At 43.6% G+C, this 16,189-nt stretch overlaps 1 protein-coding gene across 1 annotated transcript in view; it reads left to right on the forward strand.

Moving 5' to 3' along the window:
* The window catches only part of DMRT1 (doublesex and mab-3 related transcription factor 1), a 58,855-nt gene that overhangs the window by 11,044 nt on the left and 31,622 nt on the right, over positions 1-16,189 (forward strand). The window contains exon 3 of the mRNA XM_071731137.1: positions 12,659-12,942. Within this exon, the coding sequence (XP_071587238.1) occupies positions 12,659-12,942 (284 nt within the window). The remainder of the gene's footprint in view (positions 1-12,658; positions 12,943-16,189) is intronic.

A 16,189-nucleotide genomic window follows, 5' to 3' on the forward strand; every position in this document is an offset into this window, starting at 1 on the left:
GTGAAGAGACAGTTAAACACTGAGCTTCACTTCCTTTGCAGTGAGACTGGATGCCTAATTGTGTTACAATTTTTTTTTCCTAAATTTTTGTCTTTAGTGTGTATTCATAGCCTTTCTGTAGCTTACAGCATAGGCCGCCGTTTGCTGACTTGGATGACTGTAGTCATGGGCACAGCTGAACCTCAGCACATGTAAGCCACTGTAGTTCTAATCACTGTGCATTCCAGATGTACGTGCAGGTCTGATGTCTGTCATATCTGCATGAACAACATTCATTAGTGATTAATTTGCATTTGTGAGTGCAAATGTTGTTGCACCCATGAAGCACTGTCAATTGTGTACAAAAGCGATGCACGTGCGTGTCAATTTTTCTCACTTGCCTAGGTCCAGTTGTCTGCAGTGGTTGGTGTTAGTTTTTCTATCACATAATAGGCAGACAGGGGGGAAAAGCTCTCTTGTTATTACTAGTTGGTCTTCTTTTGAAACCTTTTGGGTTTCTGTCATCATATATAGCTTATAACAAAGCATACACTCCAGCCAATTCCAACCATTGTCCTACTCCCTTTATTATTTTTAGTGTGAGGCATAATGATTTTATCCCAGTCATATTTCCTCCAAGGTCTTCTATATCAGGCATCTGTAAAGCCTACCCTCCCTTTTAATGTTCTCTTTGATCTCTTGTTAATGACTTAAATCTCTTTACATTTAATCCACACCAAGTTTGTTTCTCCTCCTCTCAGTTTGCTTCTTTGTGCCTGCAGGTGTCTGGGCTGTTTTTCATCACTGTCAAGAGATCTGCTTTTCTTTCCTAATATGGTGTCTTCCTCTATTTTTTTAAAAGTTGTGTTGATCTTAAATTTTGCTTCTGTAACACACTTCAGTAACAGTCTGAATGCAATGAGTTTAATGTTTGTACATTTCTTTCTCAAATCAGGTGTCTGATATGACTGCTACACAGTAGTCATACTCTTAAATAGTATATTGAAGATTGAAAATGGCACTTTTTTCCCGTGCTCCTTGTTTTCTGAAGCACTGCTTTTGTTCATCCTGATACTGTTAGGTGTCATGCATGCAAATAACTTAGGTATGTAAACAATCCTGATATTTTAGTTCAGCATGAACAAGTACATACTGGTCCATTAAAGTAGTGCCTAACATCTTCACAGATGCAAAGCCATATTTGAAGATTTTGAATGCCTTTTCTTTACTAAAGTGCTTCTTTTTTTTTCTAGTCAGTGGCAGAAGATACTGAAAATAGGATTTGCTTCTGTAGACTTGTTATTGAGGTCATGAAGCATGTGTTGAATGTGGAAATAAAAATTATTTTCCATAGGTTTTACTTCTTCAGATGTATTAGGAGGGTTTTAAAGTTGCATGCTAATGGTTTGCAGCAGATGTTTTTTATTAAGTGTATGCTAAATGTGAGCAAAATGTGCCCTCCCCAGTTCTACTGAAATCAGTGGTGGTATTTCAGCTCCTCTTAGCTGGAGCTGGATTGGGGGCCTGGGTATGGTTTAATATGCTGAGCAGCAGTCTTTGGCAGGGATTTCTCCTTCCTTGTTTTTTTTTTTCTCCCAAATCATATTTTTGTCTGGAAAAAAAAAGTATTTTTTAAAATTAACAAAAAATCTTAAATTGGATAGTTTTTTTGGTTGTATTTAGGAACACAGGCAAAGAGTTGACAGTCACCCATTGTGGAATAATAATTCTATATGTGAAAGAGAGGAAGAAGTGTTCAAAATTTTTTCTGGGCTTTGCTTTGAAGAAAGGCAAATTATGTTGCTGTATATGGAGATGCTGACACTCTGCTTCCATCTCCATCAGTAACTGAAATCAGCAGGATTGAATTACTTCCATACGGAATTACAAAACAAATAAACCAAACAAAACAATACACAAAACATCAGAAAACTTGGCTAAGGGTCTCTCTGGTCCATTAACATGGATTTCCAGTCTTTTTAACACTGGGGAAGTTTGCAAGCCCTGGAAGATAGCTGATTTCATGCCAATATTTAAGAATAGTGAGTGTGGTATGATACATAGCTAGAAATCCATCACCCCGACTTCAGTTTGTGTGGGAATAACAGAACAGTCCACAGTAGACTGAAACATGCCAGAGAAATACAGGTGTAAAAGGATGCTTACACTATGTGAATTGTCAGAAGTTTCTGGGTAAAAGGTTCGTCCAGATAGTAATCTTTTATTGTTAAAAAATTGTTTGACAATGTGAGTGTATTGATGCATTTGAATCCCCTAACACATTGATGAGGAAACTGAATTGACAGAAAATCAGTATTGTATGTATTAGGTCCTTCAAGAAGGATGGTCCTGTAAGTCTGAAAATACAGGTCTTAGCGGGGAATCTGATGCAGTAATGTTTCTGGAGAAGTTTCACGGGGATGAGATGTAAGCTGTGTAATCTTCTCATTGGTATCTTAGAAGCAAGCCTGGTGCATGGACTGGTAAACGTTGGAGAAGACAAAAGTGTATTTGTGGGAGGACTTTGATAGGTCAGAGCCCTGTTCATACTGTTTCCTAGGCTTCTCCTTACAGCTTCTGGTGGGGTTATAGCCATGGTTTGAACCAGCACACCTGTAGGGGCTGAGATGCAGGAAAGATGGAAAGACCAGAAAACACATCTTGAGGTGAGAGAGAACAGCTTATGTGGCCCTTCAATCACCATCCCATCTAAGATGTAATTAGTCGCCATATAGAATTACAGAATTTTCAGGGTTGGAAGGGACCTTTAAGATCTACTTACAACCCCCCTGCCATTAGCAGGGACATCTCCCACTAGATCAGGTTGCTCAGAGCCCTGTCCAGCCTGGCCTTAAAACCTTCCAGGGATGGGGCTTCCACCACCTCTCTGGGCAACTTGTTCCAGTGTCTCACGACCCTCATGGTGATCTTCTTCCTAACATCCAGTCTAAATCCACCCTCCTCTACTTTGAATCCATTCCCCCAGTCCTGTCACTACCTGACATCCTAAAAAGTCCCTCACCAGCTTTCTTGTAGGCCCCTTCAGATGCTGAAAGGCTGCAACAAGGTCTCCTCAGAGCCTTCTCCTCTCCAGACTGAATAACCCCAGCTCTCTCAGCCTGTCTTCACAGGAGAGATGCTCCAGCCCTCTGATCATCCTTGTGGCCCTTCTCTGGACACTCTCCAGCACATCCATATGTCCCTCCTTTAAATGGGGCTCCAGAACTGGACACAGTACTCCAGGTGGGGTGTCATGAGAGCAGAGCAGAGGGGGAGGATCTCTTCCCTCGCCCTGCTGGCCACACTTCTAATGTTGCAGCCAAGGACCCAGTTGGCTTTCTGGGCTGCAAGTGTGCATTGATGGCTCATGTTGAACTTCTCATCCCCCAACACCCCCAAGTCCTTTTCCTCAGGGCGGCTCTCAAGCCAGTCCCTGCCCAGCTTGTATCAGTGTTTGGGATTGCCCTGACCCAGACGCAGGACCTTGCACTTGGTCCTGTTGAACTTCATGAGGATTGCATGGCTCCACCTCTCCATCCTGTCACGGTCCCTCTGGATGGCATCCCTTCCCTCAGGTGTGTCAGCTGCACCACACAGCTTGGTGTCATCAGTGAACTCGCTGAAGGGGCGCTCAATGCCACAGTCCATGTCGTGAACAAAGATGTGAAACAGGACTGGTCCCAACACTGATCTGTGAGGGACTCCACTTGTCACTGGCCTCCACGTGGACATGGACCCATTGACAGCCACTCTTTGGGTGCAGCTGCCAAGCCAGTGCTTAATCCACTGAGTGGTCCATCCATCAAACCACGAATTTAACAAACCATGATTGTTCTGAATCACTTGTGCCTCTACCAGACTAGAGCAGCCCAAGCTGAAGTTCTCCGTGTCATTTCACAGGATTTCACATTGTGGACAGAAGCCACAGGGCGATGCAGAATCCCACTAAAAGCTTGTTTGTTGGGTGCATCCACTGCAGGACTCAATCAAGATGATAATGAATAGCTTTAATTCTAGGATCTTCCAGGTTTTCTTGAAATGTGCTGTGTTTGCTGCCTAACTTGTATCCATGAGTGCCTCTTTCTAGCAAATGTCATTCTTGGTAAGATGCTCTGTTCCACTTAGGACTGGTTTCGCTTTTTATAGGTGCAACTGGAGAAGCTTCTCCTACTGTACTCAAAGGATGACTCCAGCATTATTCCTAGAGGGAAGAAAAATGTAATGCTCATCCTTTCAGGGTGAGAACGAGTTTTGCTCTGGCAGTCAAGTAAGCCTGGAGAAGCAGGAGAGCACAGCTGTTGATACCTTGATGGAGAAAGCCATCTCACTGCTGCCTTTATTCCCTCTCCTCTCCAATAATACCAGCCCAGCTGCAGTCTAGTGGCTCCATCCAGTGAAGGGTGTTGCAGCACAACACCTGCTGAGCTGTCAGAGGTGCCTGTTTTTTCAACAGAGGTGAATGTTTTGTCTTGAGCTTGTGGGAAGGGGTGAAAAGCATGGTAGGAGTGGGCAGGTGCTAAGTGCCTTAGCAAGGCATAGCCATGATAAATATGATCAGCCCCTATAGGCTTTGGCTTCAGGAAGAGGCCAGGAGCCTTCAAGAGGCTGAGAGTTGCTGGTCTGTACACTTCTTTTTAATTCTTCTTTTTAAAAATGCCTATTTCTGTTTTGAGAAAAAAGTTGCTGAGCAGCTGTATTCTCCCACTGTGGTTGGGGAGATACCTATAGACTGCAGTGGCAATAAGCTGTTTGGCTATGATTTATTCTCTTTAGCCTGGAGACATAGTTGCTTTTAGTTCACGCGTCTGATTAGGCTGATAGCACAGCTTGGCATCCAGTGCTGTTTGAGCAGGAGTAAAAAGGACCACTGGATTTGTTTGAGCTCAAGATGGGGTTGTGGTGGTGTTCATCATTGGAGAAGGGAAGAAGAAACATGATTTTCTCAAAAGCTTTCTGATCAAAGCAATTGGGAGGACTGCAGAGGTAGTTTTTCATAGGTAACTGAGAGTAGGACAGCACTGTTACTTTTCAGAAATCAGTCTCCAGGGCAGGGGTTTGAGCACAAGTTCCTCTGCTGCTTGGTGGACCCTGCTCTTTGCTTGTATTTAGTGGCTCATCTCAAACCTGGGGTGATTCTCTTTTCCTTGTAGCACAAGTTAGGGTCTCCACCTCTTAGGCTCTTGACCACTCCACTGCCTGAGAGCCATCACAGGGTGATGCATTAGAATTCTGCAAATTGTGGAGAAATGTGGAGAAAGGTTTTGTCTTCACAGCAGTGGCTCTTGGGGCCTGAATTCAGGGCTTCTTTCAGGATTCCAGGGTTCCTTTTTTTTCACTCTGCTTGTAAGGAGAAGACTTTTAGTGGCAAGGCTGAAAGACCTGACTCTGAAGACTGTGTGTTAAGTAATTAGTACTGTACACTTTTAGTACAAAGTGAGTACTGATCCTTGACATTTTATTTGTCATGGTGGCAGAAAAATACCTCAGGTTTACTTCTGTTTGGAAAGTTTATTTATTCAAACAGTTCAAAAGCATGTTTTAATTTTTTTCACTAGAACTTGTTAAATGATAATTCATTAAATATCTCTTTAAATAGGGCTGTGGGTTCGGAGTTTTATACATACGAGCACCCATAAGAGATGCTTTAAGGCAAAGCACCCTCAGGAATATTTTTATAAAAAGATGACTAAGGGGAAAACAAAACTTAAGATGGAGAGAGTCAGCTCTCCTGTTTTCTTGAGAGCTCTGCTTCTCTGTACAGTCCAGTTCCAGTGTCCTTATGAAGGGGAGAACACAGTGTGTGGACTTGTTGTGTAGTGAGACTGGTAGCATAAGCACATTGTACTGGGATTGCACTGTCTGGCTCTTCCCTGGGAGCTTGGAGAGATGTGGAGACAAAAGCCATATGCTTCTTCCACTCACAACACTTATCTGTAAAGCACAGTCCCTGTGCATCTCATATTAGAGCAAAACTGTCTTTTAGGAACCTGTACTATATTGGCAGAAGCTGTAAACTGGGGAAATGGGGAGGAATTGAAGTATTTTAAGCCCCTCTTTCTTCAGTGAAGGATAATAAATGGCTGGCTGTGTGAAAGAATGGGGCTCAGCAAAGTTACATAGATGTGAAAAGAAGCTGAAATGGTGTAATCCGACTCTGGGGAGGGAGAAGGAGAAAGGGAAAAGGTGGCATTGGACAGGAGAGCAGCTGGGACCTTTTCCAGAGCCTGAAGTTCAGGCTTAACCATGTGTTGCTCTTCTGTTCCTCAGTTTCCTGTTAAGACACTCCAATCTTTTGCCATTCCCTCCCCTTACTGAAGAGATTTCCTTTCCTTTTCTCATTTTAGCTAAAGCAGGGAGTGGGAATAGGAAGGCATTAGTGTGTAGTATTTTGTACGGTATCACTGTGCAGGGTACAAATAATAAATCACACACTACATGCTTAGATAATTTACTGCCAGCTTTTGTATGTTCTATGACAAGTGCTCAAAAGGTCAAAAAAGCTTCCTTAACAAATTTGATAAGATAATGCAGTGAGCTGTGACAACATAAAGTCCTGGGGGCCATAGACCAGAAAAGAAGAAATAATTATGCATGGTAATGGGTAATTACAGATAATGGCCTTTTTTGGGGGTGGCAGAAAATACACAGCCCCACTGCCTTGCCTAGAATGAACATTGTCTAGCACATTAACTTTATAGCAACCTAAAAGTTCAATGCTGGAACTGAGGATAATCTGCAACTTCTAATAGGAAGAAAACAGAAATGTTGTTCTCAAAGGCAGAGCAAGCATGCAGGTTTTGTTCCTGGGGAGGCAGAGTGCCTCAGCAGAAAGTCAGTAATGGTGCCAGCTTTCTTTGACATCTGCAATAGCTCTATCGTGATTGTCTGGTGGGAGAAACATATTGTTCCAGTGTTTCTGATTATGATGTTAGGGAGTGATTTCACACCGGCCTCATTCAAGGCTACTGTCTGACCTCAAAGCCAGCTATGAATTAAACTAAATCATTGCAGGACCTAATGTCATACTGGTTAATAGTTGTGTACTACTGATGCTTTGTGTACGGAGCGAGGGGAAATAGTCAGATGTGGATCCAAGTATCTTTTGGAGGTCTGAAGGCAAGTGTTTTCCTGACCTGAATAGTTAAATTTTTGGCTTTGTAAAGGCCAGCTTGCAGTGATGAAAGCAGTCACTCTGAATTGAAAAACTGCAGGAAATGTAAAGTACCAGAAGCTGAACTCTCTCGCAGGATAGTGGCTATGCCTTCCTACACCTTGAGCTCGACTAGTCACAGTTCTGCATTTTCAGCAGCATGTCTGTAAGCTCAGAGTCTGTAGGCATAGAAGAAATAACAAATTCTAACTGGAAGTGTATATAAGAATTCATGTCAATAAATATGGGCAGTGAAATTACCTTAATTTGCCACATTGCAGGTACAGAATCTGAAGTACACAATCAGATGGAGACTAGTCAGCTGTTACAGCTGCATGAGTAAATTGAACCATGTCACTGTATGCTCCCAGACACTGAAATGTGATGGTATGTGCTGTCTGGATTTTTAAAAAGTTTCTGATGTTTGTCTGTCCCAAGTGCTCACCCCAGATTCCCATGTGTAGCCCAGTAACTATTTCCAGCAGGCAATTTGGTGCTAGTACCCTGCTTTAGATGCTGGGAAAGTCTAATAGCATGGACTCTGTGCTATTTGACACACAGAACCTTTTCCAGGCATTTTTAAATTAAGCCCTTAACAGTACAGCAACAGGAGGTAGTCCAGGCTTATGTACAGAATGAGTGAATGTTACAGATAAATTGCATTTCTTAGTGTGTAAGCTTGAAAACATATTTGCACCTGTGAGACAGAGATGATGATAGAGTAAATTCCCTGGCATTTCTCCTATCTTTGAAAAAAGTAAGAAGGGAAAGAGTGATCTGTATACTGGCTTCTGTGCTGATTTTGCCATGCATATCCATAGTTGTTGTAAATTGCTGCAGTTTCATCGAAGTAAATGGTCTGGGACTGGTTCACATTAAGTGGGGGACTGGGCAACAGTTTTTCACCATGCCCTGCTAAGTGAAGGCAAGAGCCCCTCAGGTTACTGAATGTATAAGACCTGTATGTGTAACTGACCTCGAGAACTCACCTTCCGTAAAAGAAAATCACAGCCATCCTGAAATGAATTACAGGTTAACCACTATTAATATGCCATAGGGCTGGAGAGTCATCTACAACACTGCAAGATCAATAACAGTATTTATCGTGCATCATATTGATCTTCTATGAAAGAGTGGGTCATATTTCAAACAGTGTACACAGTGCAAAAAAAGTAGCATTGGTTCTCTACAGGAATTAGTAAAGATGTAGAAAAGAGCTTAGAGATCCAAGGGCACAACTGCATGAAGGGATACTTGTGGTCTCACTGCAAGAGCATTGCTCACACATGGAGAGCCTCTGATGGCCTTGCATTGTGGATTTGGAGTTCCAAAAACTGAGATTTTAATTGCTCCTTTTTTGTTGTTTGCTTGCTCCCCTGATTTTAGTTCCTTTTTGTACAGGTACAGTTCCATATTTTTAACTGTAACTTGTTCACAACTTGCAAAATGTTAAAATTTATGGCTAGCACCAGATCCCTTCCCAGTTTTTTCTCATGTAGAGTGTGAGGATAGACAAGGCATGAGCCCAGCTCCTGCAGCAGCTCTCTGTTTTTAAAGGGCAGGTGAAGGGGCAGAGTGGGAGTCTGAAGGTGCAGCAGCAGTGCATTGTTGGCAGCTTAATTCCTCTTGAAAATTGCTCCCCTTAGAGCAATGAACCTCTGGACTGCACCTCATGTGCAGGTGTTTTAATGTGGCAAGCTCTGAGGCAGGGAAGGACCCAGCAGAACCACTCAGCTGTACTGAATTATATTTGGAAAAAAAAAACCCAACAAAACCAATGCAGCTGAAAGCTGCTTTCTTAACCTTGGTATTCACTCCCTGCTGGCAGAAAACAGACAGGGGCTGACATCCTCCCTTGAGGAGGACACCTTGCTCATTGAATGGACAGAGGTGAAGCTGTGGGAAGGAGTCAAGAATTACATATACAGGCCAAAGACCAACTGGAGGGACCCCAGTTAGCTAAAGCTTAGTTACAGCCATTGCTTCCAAGAGATCTGCCTTGTTTTACAAATGATGGCCATGCCTAAAGATGCTGCAGCCCAGATGCAATGTGCTTGCCCATGAGCTGGATAGCACACTTCAGTTGGAGAGAACTGGCATGGATAGGGCAAAAAATTCTCTGGGCATATAATAAACATGAAATCTTCTCTGGGCAGATCTCTGAGTGTCTTGTTTTATTTCTAGGACAGTTTAGCAGGGTTCTTTGTCCTTAATTCTGCTCCCCTTGACACTTAGCACTTTGGAGGTAACCCGTATAGGTACTGGCCCACAGTCTGGATGGGAGAAAGCTGCATCTTATATGAGATGTCTCCCTTCTCCCAGGCAAAGCATCAAATCTCCCCACATGCTTCAGAAAAAGGTAGACTTGTCCCAAAGTATGACATCAAAGAAAAACTTATCTCCTAAATTCAGGGGAAAGTGCAAGTTGAAGCATCTGAGAGCTTTCTTGTGTTCTTTGTGCGTTGTTGCTAGTCCTTCTGTCTTCAGAAGCATGATGTGGTTTGGCATTTGGAGAAAAGTACTCTTCTGGCTGTCTTTCCAGTGTGGAAGTTCTGTGTCTGTGTGGAGTTGTGTGTGTCTGTCACTTCTCTTGAACTTTCCCCTTCCCCATGTCTCCTGTTCCTTTCTGCTAATCTGATGGGGCACATTCCTGTGTTGTGGCCACAGCTCAGGTTTATGTGCCAGGAATGTTACAAGGACCATGGATTCCACAGTTCTGCTTTTATAAGAGAAAAATGCCTTAGGCTTCTGACTTGGGGATTTATGTGTATGGGTGGCTGACCGAGCAGATGACTGGTTCCACAGACTCGACATTGAGTCTTGGGAGGGCAGCTGAGCACTATTGGAGATCAGAGGGACAGTAGGAGGAAAGCAGAGAACTGTTCTGGTAGATTCCTAAAAACCCTGAACACTGAACTAGTGGCAGCTGTTGTGCAAAAGGAAGAACAGGTGGCAGCAAGTCAACCCCATTTGCACCTTCGTTGGCAAATAATGGCAGCCCAAATTGCAGGTACGGGATAGAAATAAAGAAGAAGGAACAAAAATCCTGTTTTTTTTCTCCTGCTTGATGCAGCAGAAGACTGTCATTACTGCCCTTTCCTCAGGAAGGATCTGCAGCACTGCCAGCCACTGGAACATCATAGAGGTGCTTGTATGATTCTGTGGATAGCTATGGATAGGTCTCTGTTCTAGTGTATGTCATTCTGGTTAGAAAGGGAGGTGCTGAAGACCTTTACAAAAGTTGCAGCAAAGTGTGTTACATTCTCTCCCATGTCCTTTTAGCTGCTGACACCTCAAAATAACAGCTCTTTCATTTCCAGGTGTAAAGAGGCCCCATCTTCCTGCTGCTAGTATTCTTACTCAAAAGTATTACCCTTATGATGCACTGCAAGTGTATAGACCCTTCAGAGGTTATAAAAGAAATGGCAGATCTGTGCAGCACAGCATAACTCTGCCAGAAGTTCTGCGGCCAGCTGCCTTCCGTATCTGTCTCATGACAGATCTGTATCCTGACAGGGAACGTGTTAAAGGATTTTGGTTTTGGCTGCTCTTTTACAGCATGAAAAGCAGAACAATTAGACCACAACTTTATCTGGGAGAGGGGTGTCAGGCTTGTGTTGTGATTTATCAGAATTGTTGGCTTTTTAGTGTCAGAGGTCTTAAGTTCTGATTTTACCAGACATGCATAGAAGGAACTGAAGAGAGTCCTTTTCACAAGCAGAATAATAGCAGTACTAAAATTCCATAAAAATATGGAAGTGCAGAAAATGTAAAGGGTCTTCATCAGCTTTGTGAACTCCTGTTCTGTGTGCAAATTTCAGAGATACTCCTGATGAAAAAGGACAGCTGGCCTGGTTCTCACTTGTATGGGCCTGGAGAACAGAAAAATTAGATGCAGAAGGCATAAAACACTCTCTTTGCTAATAAACAAGTATAATTAATTGATGTCAAGAAAATGTCAGCAAGATCTGAACAGGTGCACTCTAGAATTTAGTGACCTAGAAGCAGACTATCCATGTTTGCAGAAAGCTGTAATTACAGCTAAAGAAGTGAAGCAGAATTGCATTGTGAATGGCAATAATTGGTAAAACCTGTAATTGGATCTACTGTGCAGCTAATACACAGTACAGTGAAAGTTGTTACCATGACTCTGAGAGGCTGGTAATTGTCACCATGTTCATTTTGCAAGTAAGTGTCTAAGATACAGATACACAGGAGGAAGGCAGAAAACAAACTAAGAATACCTGCCTGACATCTCTCTTAGAGATGTTATTTCACTTGTGCCTGTTGTCTATGCTACTTCCTCTCCATACCAATAGCTCTGGAGAGCTCATCAGTATTCTCTAAGCTACATCCTTTTCTCCTCCATGGTAGAGTTAGACAACATGGTGGGAAGAGCTGGAGATCCTTGCAGAAAGGATCATTATGCTGCAAAGACTGACAGAGTTTGTGGAGGTCAGGGTTGCAGGGATGTGAGCTGGAACCAGGGCTGTGTCAGTGGTGCAATTTACGGTTGCTCCCTTGCTAATGCATATCTGTATATTCACTGCATGGTTAGACTTCCTGAGGTTATGGTAGTTTTTGGCAGTATCTGGCTTGGCCAGGTAGCTGACTTGGCACATCTGAGAGAGCTTGATTGTGACACAATACTGACAAGCATCTTCCTTTTTCAACCTGGCAAGTATTGCAGAGTGCTCATTGACACTGGAGAAAACCGGGACCTAAAAACTTCCTCTGAGAAATTTCCCCTCTTGGGGAACAACAGAGGAGGCAGACCTTTGCAAGGACAACTTGCAGGGAGTGTTGCTGGCTGTCCTCCAGTCTGGAGCTCTCCTGAGTACAGGCAGAAAGTAATGAGGAATTCCCTCCTCATCCTTTTTTTTGCCAGTGGTGTGAAAGCTGGTTCTGCTCTGTGATTTTGCAAGTAAAAAGGAGCTAAATTTGGATGTGGAGGCTGGGCAAGGATTGAGGGCCTTAGTGCTCAGTGGCAGCATGTGGGTTTCTGAGACATCTTGGCTGATCATGCATTTCTGTCCCCTCTGCAGCTTCTCTTTCTAGACGGATGCTCAGGAAAGTCTCCTCCTACCTACAGGACGCTGGCTGGAGATGGAAGGTCATCCTGTGTCTAGGGTATTTCTGCTTCCAGGGAGGTAGAAGAGGCTTTGCATACTATTACAATTTAAAAATAGTATAGGGTTGCATCGTTACCTGGTGTACTTCATCATGAGGTTAACTGATGCTGCTTGAGGACTCACAGCATTGTCTTAACTTGCAGTTGGTTTTGTCTCCTATTCTGCAGCCTGCACTGTGTGTAGGCGGTGTGGACTTTGAGTGGATGTCAGTCCACTTGAGTTTACAACAGACATCCAGCTGTATTTTCCTTTCAGCTCCCACCTCTTCCTATTTACTACTGTCCTATTTACTACTCTGCCCAGCCTTCAAGTAGTAGTAGCTCATCAGAAGGTGAAAGGAAATGGTTTTCATGGAGCCTCCTGCTTCATAATGGCTTGTGCTTTTTTTCTCTTCCAGAGGGACGGATGCTCATTCAGGACATCCCCTCCATCCCCAGCAGAGGGCACTTGGAGAGCACGTCTGATTTGGTTGTGGACTCCACCTACTACAGCAGTTTTTACCAGCCGTCTCTGTATCCTTACTATAACAACCTGTACAACTACTCCCAGTACCAAATGGCAGTGGCCAGTGAGCCTTCCTCAAGTGAGACGGGGGGTACGATTGTAGGGTCAGCCATGAAAAACAGCTTCCGAAGCCTCCCAGCAGCCTATGTGCCAAGCCAGTCAGGAAAACAGTGGCAGGTATGATGTTACAGGGGTGTTACACAGAATAGTGAGGTGGGCAATAAGCTGTTCCTTGGGCCTGATTCTGACCTCCTGCTTTCTCATGCCATGGCAGTGCAAAACCAGAATCAGATTCCAGGGTGGAATTTGGACCGCCCTGGTGGGGGTTAGAGGTTAGCACCTCTCCTTTGTTAGCCAAAAAGGGTGGTTATGAGGCAGCACAATGAAAGCAGCAATACAAGCACAGGTCAGTTACTCTAAGCACAGATAAAAAGGCACACACTTGATTTTATCTTCAGAATTACATCAGTTTGGGTTATTTTCTGGAAGAAGAGGTCAGCTGAATAACTCAACATCCTGGGAGCCTCAGGTGTATATTCCGAGAGGCTGTTGCTCTTCAGGCACTTAGTGACACGGGAGACCATGCTGCTCTGCAGTGGTCTGACAGCAAACAGCTGAATGTGATATGACATGTTGCTAATGGTGTGTTTTAGCAGTGTCAGCTACAGGGCTTGTGCATTCTGCTTGGGTATCTCAAGCTACAGGCTCTGTGTAAGAGATTTGCACCAGAGCTCTGTGTTCTTCATTATCTTGGGTATAAAGACAACTGAGCCCCTTCACTCTAGGACTTGACAATTGGAGCCTCCAACTCAGTACTGGTCAGAGACTGGAAAAAGGGGAACTCTGCCAAAGCAGCAGATTCTTGGCTAAGTAAGTGGAGCTGTATCAGTGACCTTGAGGCTGCTAGGTCTTGGGCTGCAGTGGTGCTTTTCTGTCTGAAATTGAACTTGGAAGCCTGCACTCTGAGTCTCTATACACCATGTCCCTTGACAAAGGTAGAAGAGGGCAGACTTCCTCTGCAGAGCATCAGGGGGGGGGGAAAGGCTGTCTTTTGCAAAGGCTCTGTTGTGAAACCACTCAACTATGAAAGATTAAGTGTCCACCACAGCCTCCTTTCTAAAGGGAACAGATGGGTCATCCCCTTTGCAGATAGGGAATTCCCCTAACAGTTCTGGCTCAGGGACTAGCTCTGAAAGGATATTTTAACTTCTGATACCAAGGACCGGGAACTGAGACCAGGGTACAGTTGCTGTAGCAGTCCACATCACCTTCAGTGAGGCTTTCCTGTTATTAGACACTTAATGGAAAGTTCCTTCTGAAAGTGCTGGGGCCTTCTGGGGCAAGCTGGCTAGTCCATGAATTTTATGATCATGGCTTTAGAGCAGTATGGATTTAGTACTATTACACATACCTTTTTCACCATGAGTGTAGCTGTAAAAGAGCTGTCTCCCTTCCTTCTACTATGCCAGGCCCCACCACAAGAGCTTTCTTCTCACAGTGTGGAGATAGCCTTTACTGCCATCATGTTCAAATACATGGAGGTATGCCTTTTCACTAAGGTTACCTGATAGGATCTTCCTTAGCTGCTGAATTTGATCACCAAATTAGGGGGAGGGGAAATAAGACAAACTGGGGATAGGATTTATGTGTGGTAATGAAGTGAGGTGCTCTTTCATTAGCTTTTTCATTTTGGTTGGTAGGCTTAACATGACATGTCATAGCAGTGTATTTCAGATAGCTCTTTCTTCTGAAGCTTTTGCAGTATGTAGCTTGTAAGAGCCTACTGTAGAGCTGATGGTTGGAGACACCATCACAACACAGATGAGAGGCAGCAACATCTGTCTTGTCAAAATAATGTTACTGCAGGCTTCTACTCACTTCTGCATTTCACTGTTTCTCCAGCTAGTAGATTTTTGTGATTATACTTGCTTGCAAAACAGGTAAGTAAATCACAAGTATTGACTATCGTAGTGCATTGTGTTTGATGAAGAGATACACTAGGAATTATGTTAAGCCTTGGAATTAAGATTTATAACCTCTGAGAAGAGTGGCCTCTCAGTTCTGGTGTCACGTATTGTCATTTGAAACTAGATTTTATGTATAAGAAGTCTTGGTGTAGAGGGTTTGCTGTCTCACTGTGATGTTCTATTTCTTGTGGGACCTTGGATGCCCCTTAAAGAAATAAAAGCAATAGTGTGTTTCCTGTGCATGTTTCTCTTGAAGCCCTGCAGTCTGTATCTAAATTCCGCTTAAGTGACACTCAAATTAGTGGGATACTGAAGAGGTGATAAAGAAAATGCAAGGTTTGGCAAAATGGGCCATTTTTCTTCCACCATTCTTCAAATGCTGCATGTTCTTCCCCACCTTGTGGGCTGTATCACATTGTTCGCATTCACCTCTGTGTGAATTTAATGATTTATCTCACCTAAGGTTTTACTTTCTCCAGGCCAAACAATTTGGGATCTCTCAGTGCTGTTCTGATGAGATGTCTGGGCAGAGAGACTAGAGATGATGCTTTCTACCTTCAGGAGTGCAGTGTCCCTCAAACCAGGATGCATCTCTCCTGTTCAGCAGGACAGAGTGTAGTTCAAGGCCAGTGTCTTATAGCTTCCAAAGCTGTTTCTCAGAAGCTGATCTGCAAGTTCAGATTGTTACTGCTGGAAGAGTTAGGAGTCATGGGGTTTGTATATTGTTACGACAGCGTATTGCACAGATAATCATAAAAAGTTTTAGTGGGAGTTTGCCTAGATAATGCTTGATGGCAGTGGGTGCAGTGATGCCAAGGTTGTAAGCCCTGTGTGGCACTGAAGATGGTTTGTTGTAAGGTGAATGATCTCCCAGCTGCTACACGTGGTTAAGCATCAATTCTGCATATGGGTTACCAGCAAGAGGAGACCAGAGAAATATAGTGTTAAATGGAGAAGGATGAATGATGTTCTTTGTCAAGCATAGGAAGGAGTTACAGAGGAGTTTCAGAGCATGATCCACAGGGAGGAATCAGACCTGGCTTACACCTTCAGGGGGTTTTGCTGGCAAACCTTTGCAGGTTGATTCTCTTCAGAGGAAACACATAGCTGAATCTACACAGGGATTTTTGCTGGACTGCCTGTACAGTCTGCCTTTATTTTTTACAGGCTCTCTTGCACAGGCTCTCTTAACCAGTCTTCCAGTACAAATGAGTCTTCTTATGTGACTGGTATTGCTATAACTGTTTTGATGAAGGTTTTTGATTTTTGCTTCTTTACTAGAATGATAGCCATGCAATGCCAGCTGTGACCATACCCAGGCAGCTTGCTAAGCTGTGAACCCACAGGATGTTTTTTTTGTTGGTATATAAGCCACCTTACGTGCTTACTGGAACATATCCTAGTTTAAGCAGTGTTGGCAAGAGCCCTGCCTTTCCCAGGTCTGTTGTTGTTGGAGG

The sequence above is a fragment of the Heliangelus exortis genome, chromosome Z (genome assembly GCF_036169615.1).
Source record: "Heliangelus exortis chromosome Z, bHelExo1.hap1, whole genome shotgun sequence".
NCBI classification, from domain to species: Eukaryota; Metazoa; Chordata; class Aves; order Apodiformes; family Trochilidae; genus Heliangelus; species Heliangelus exortis.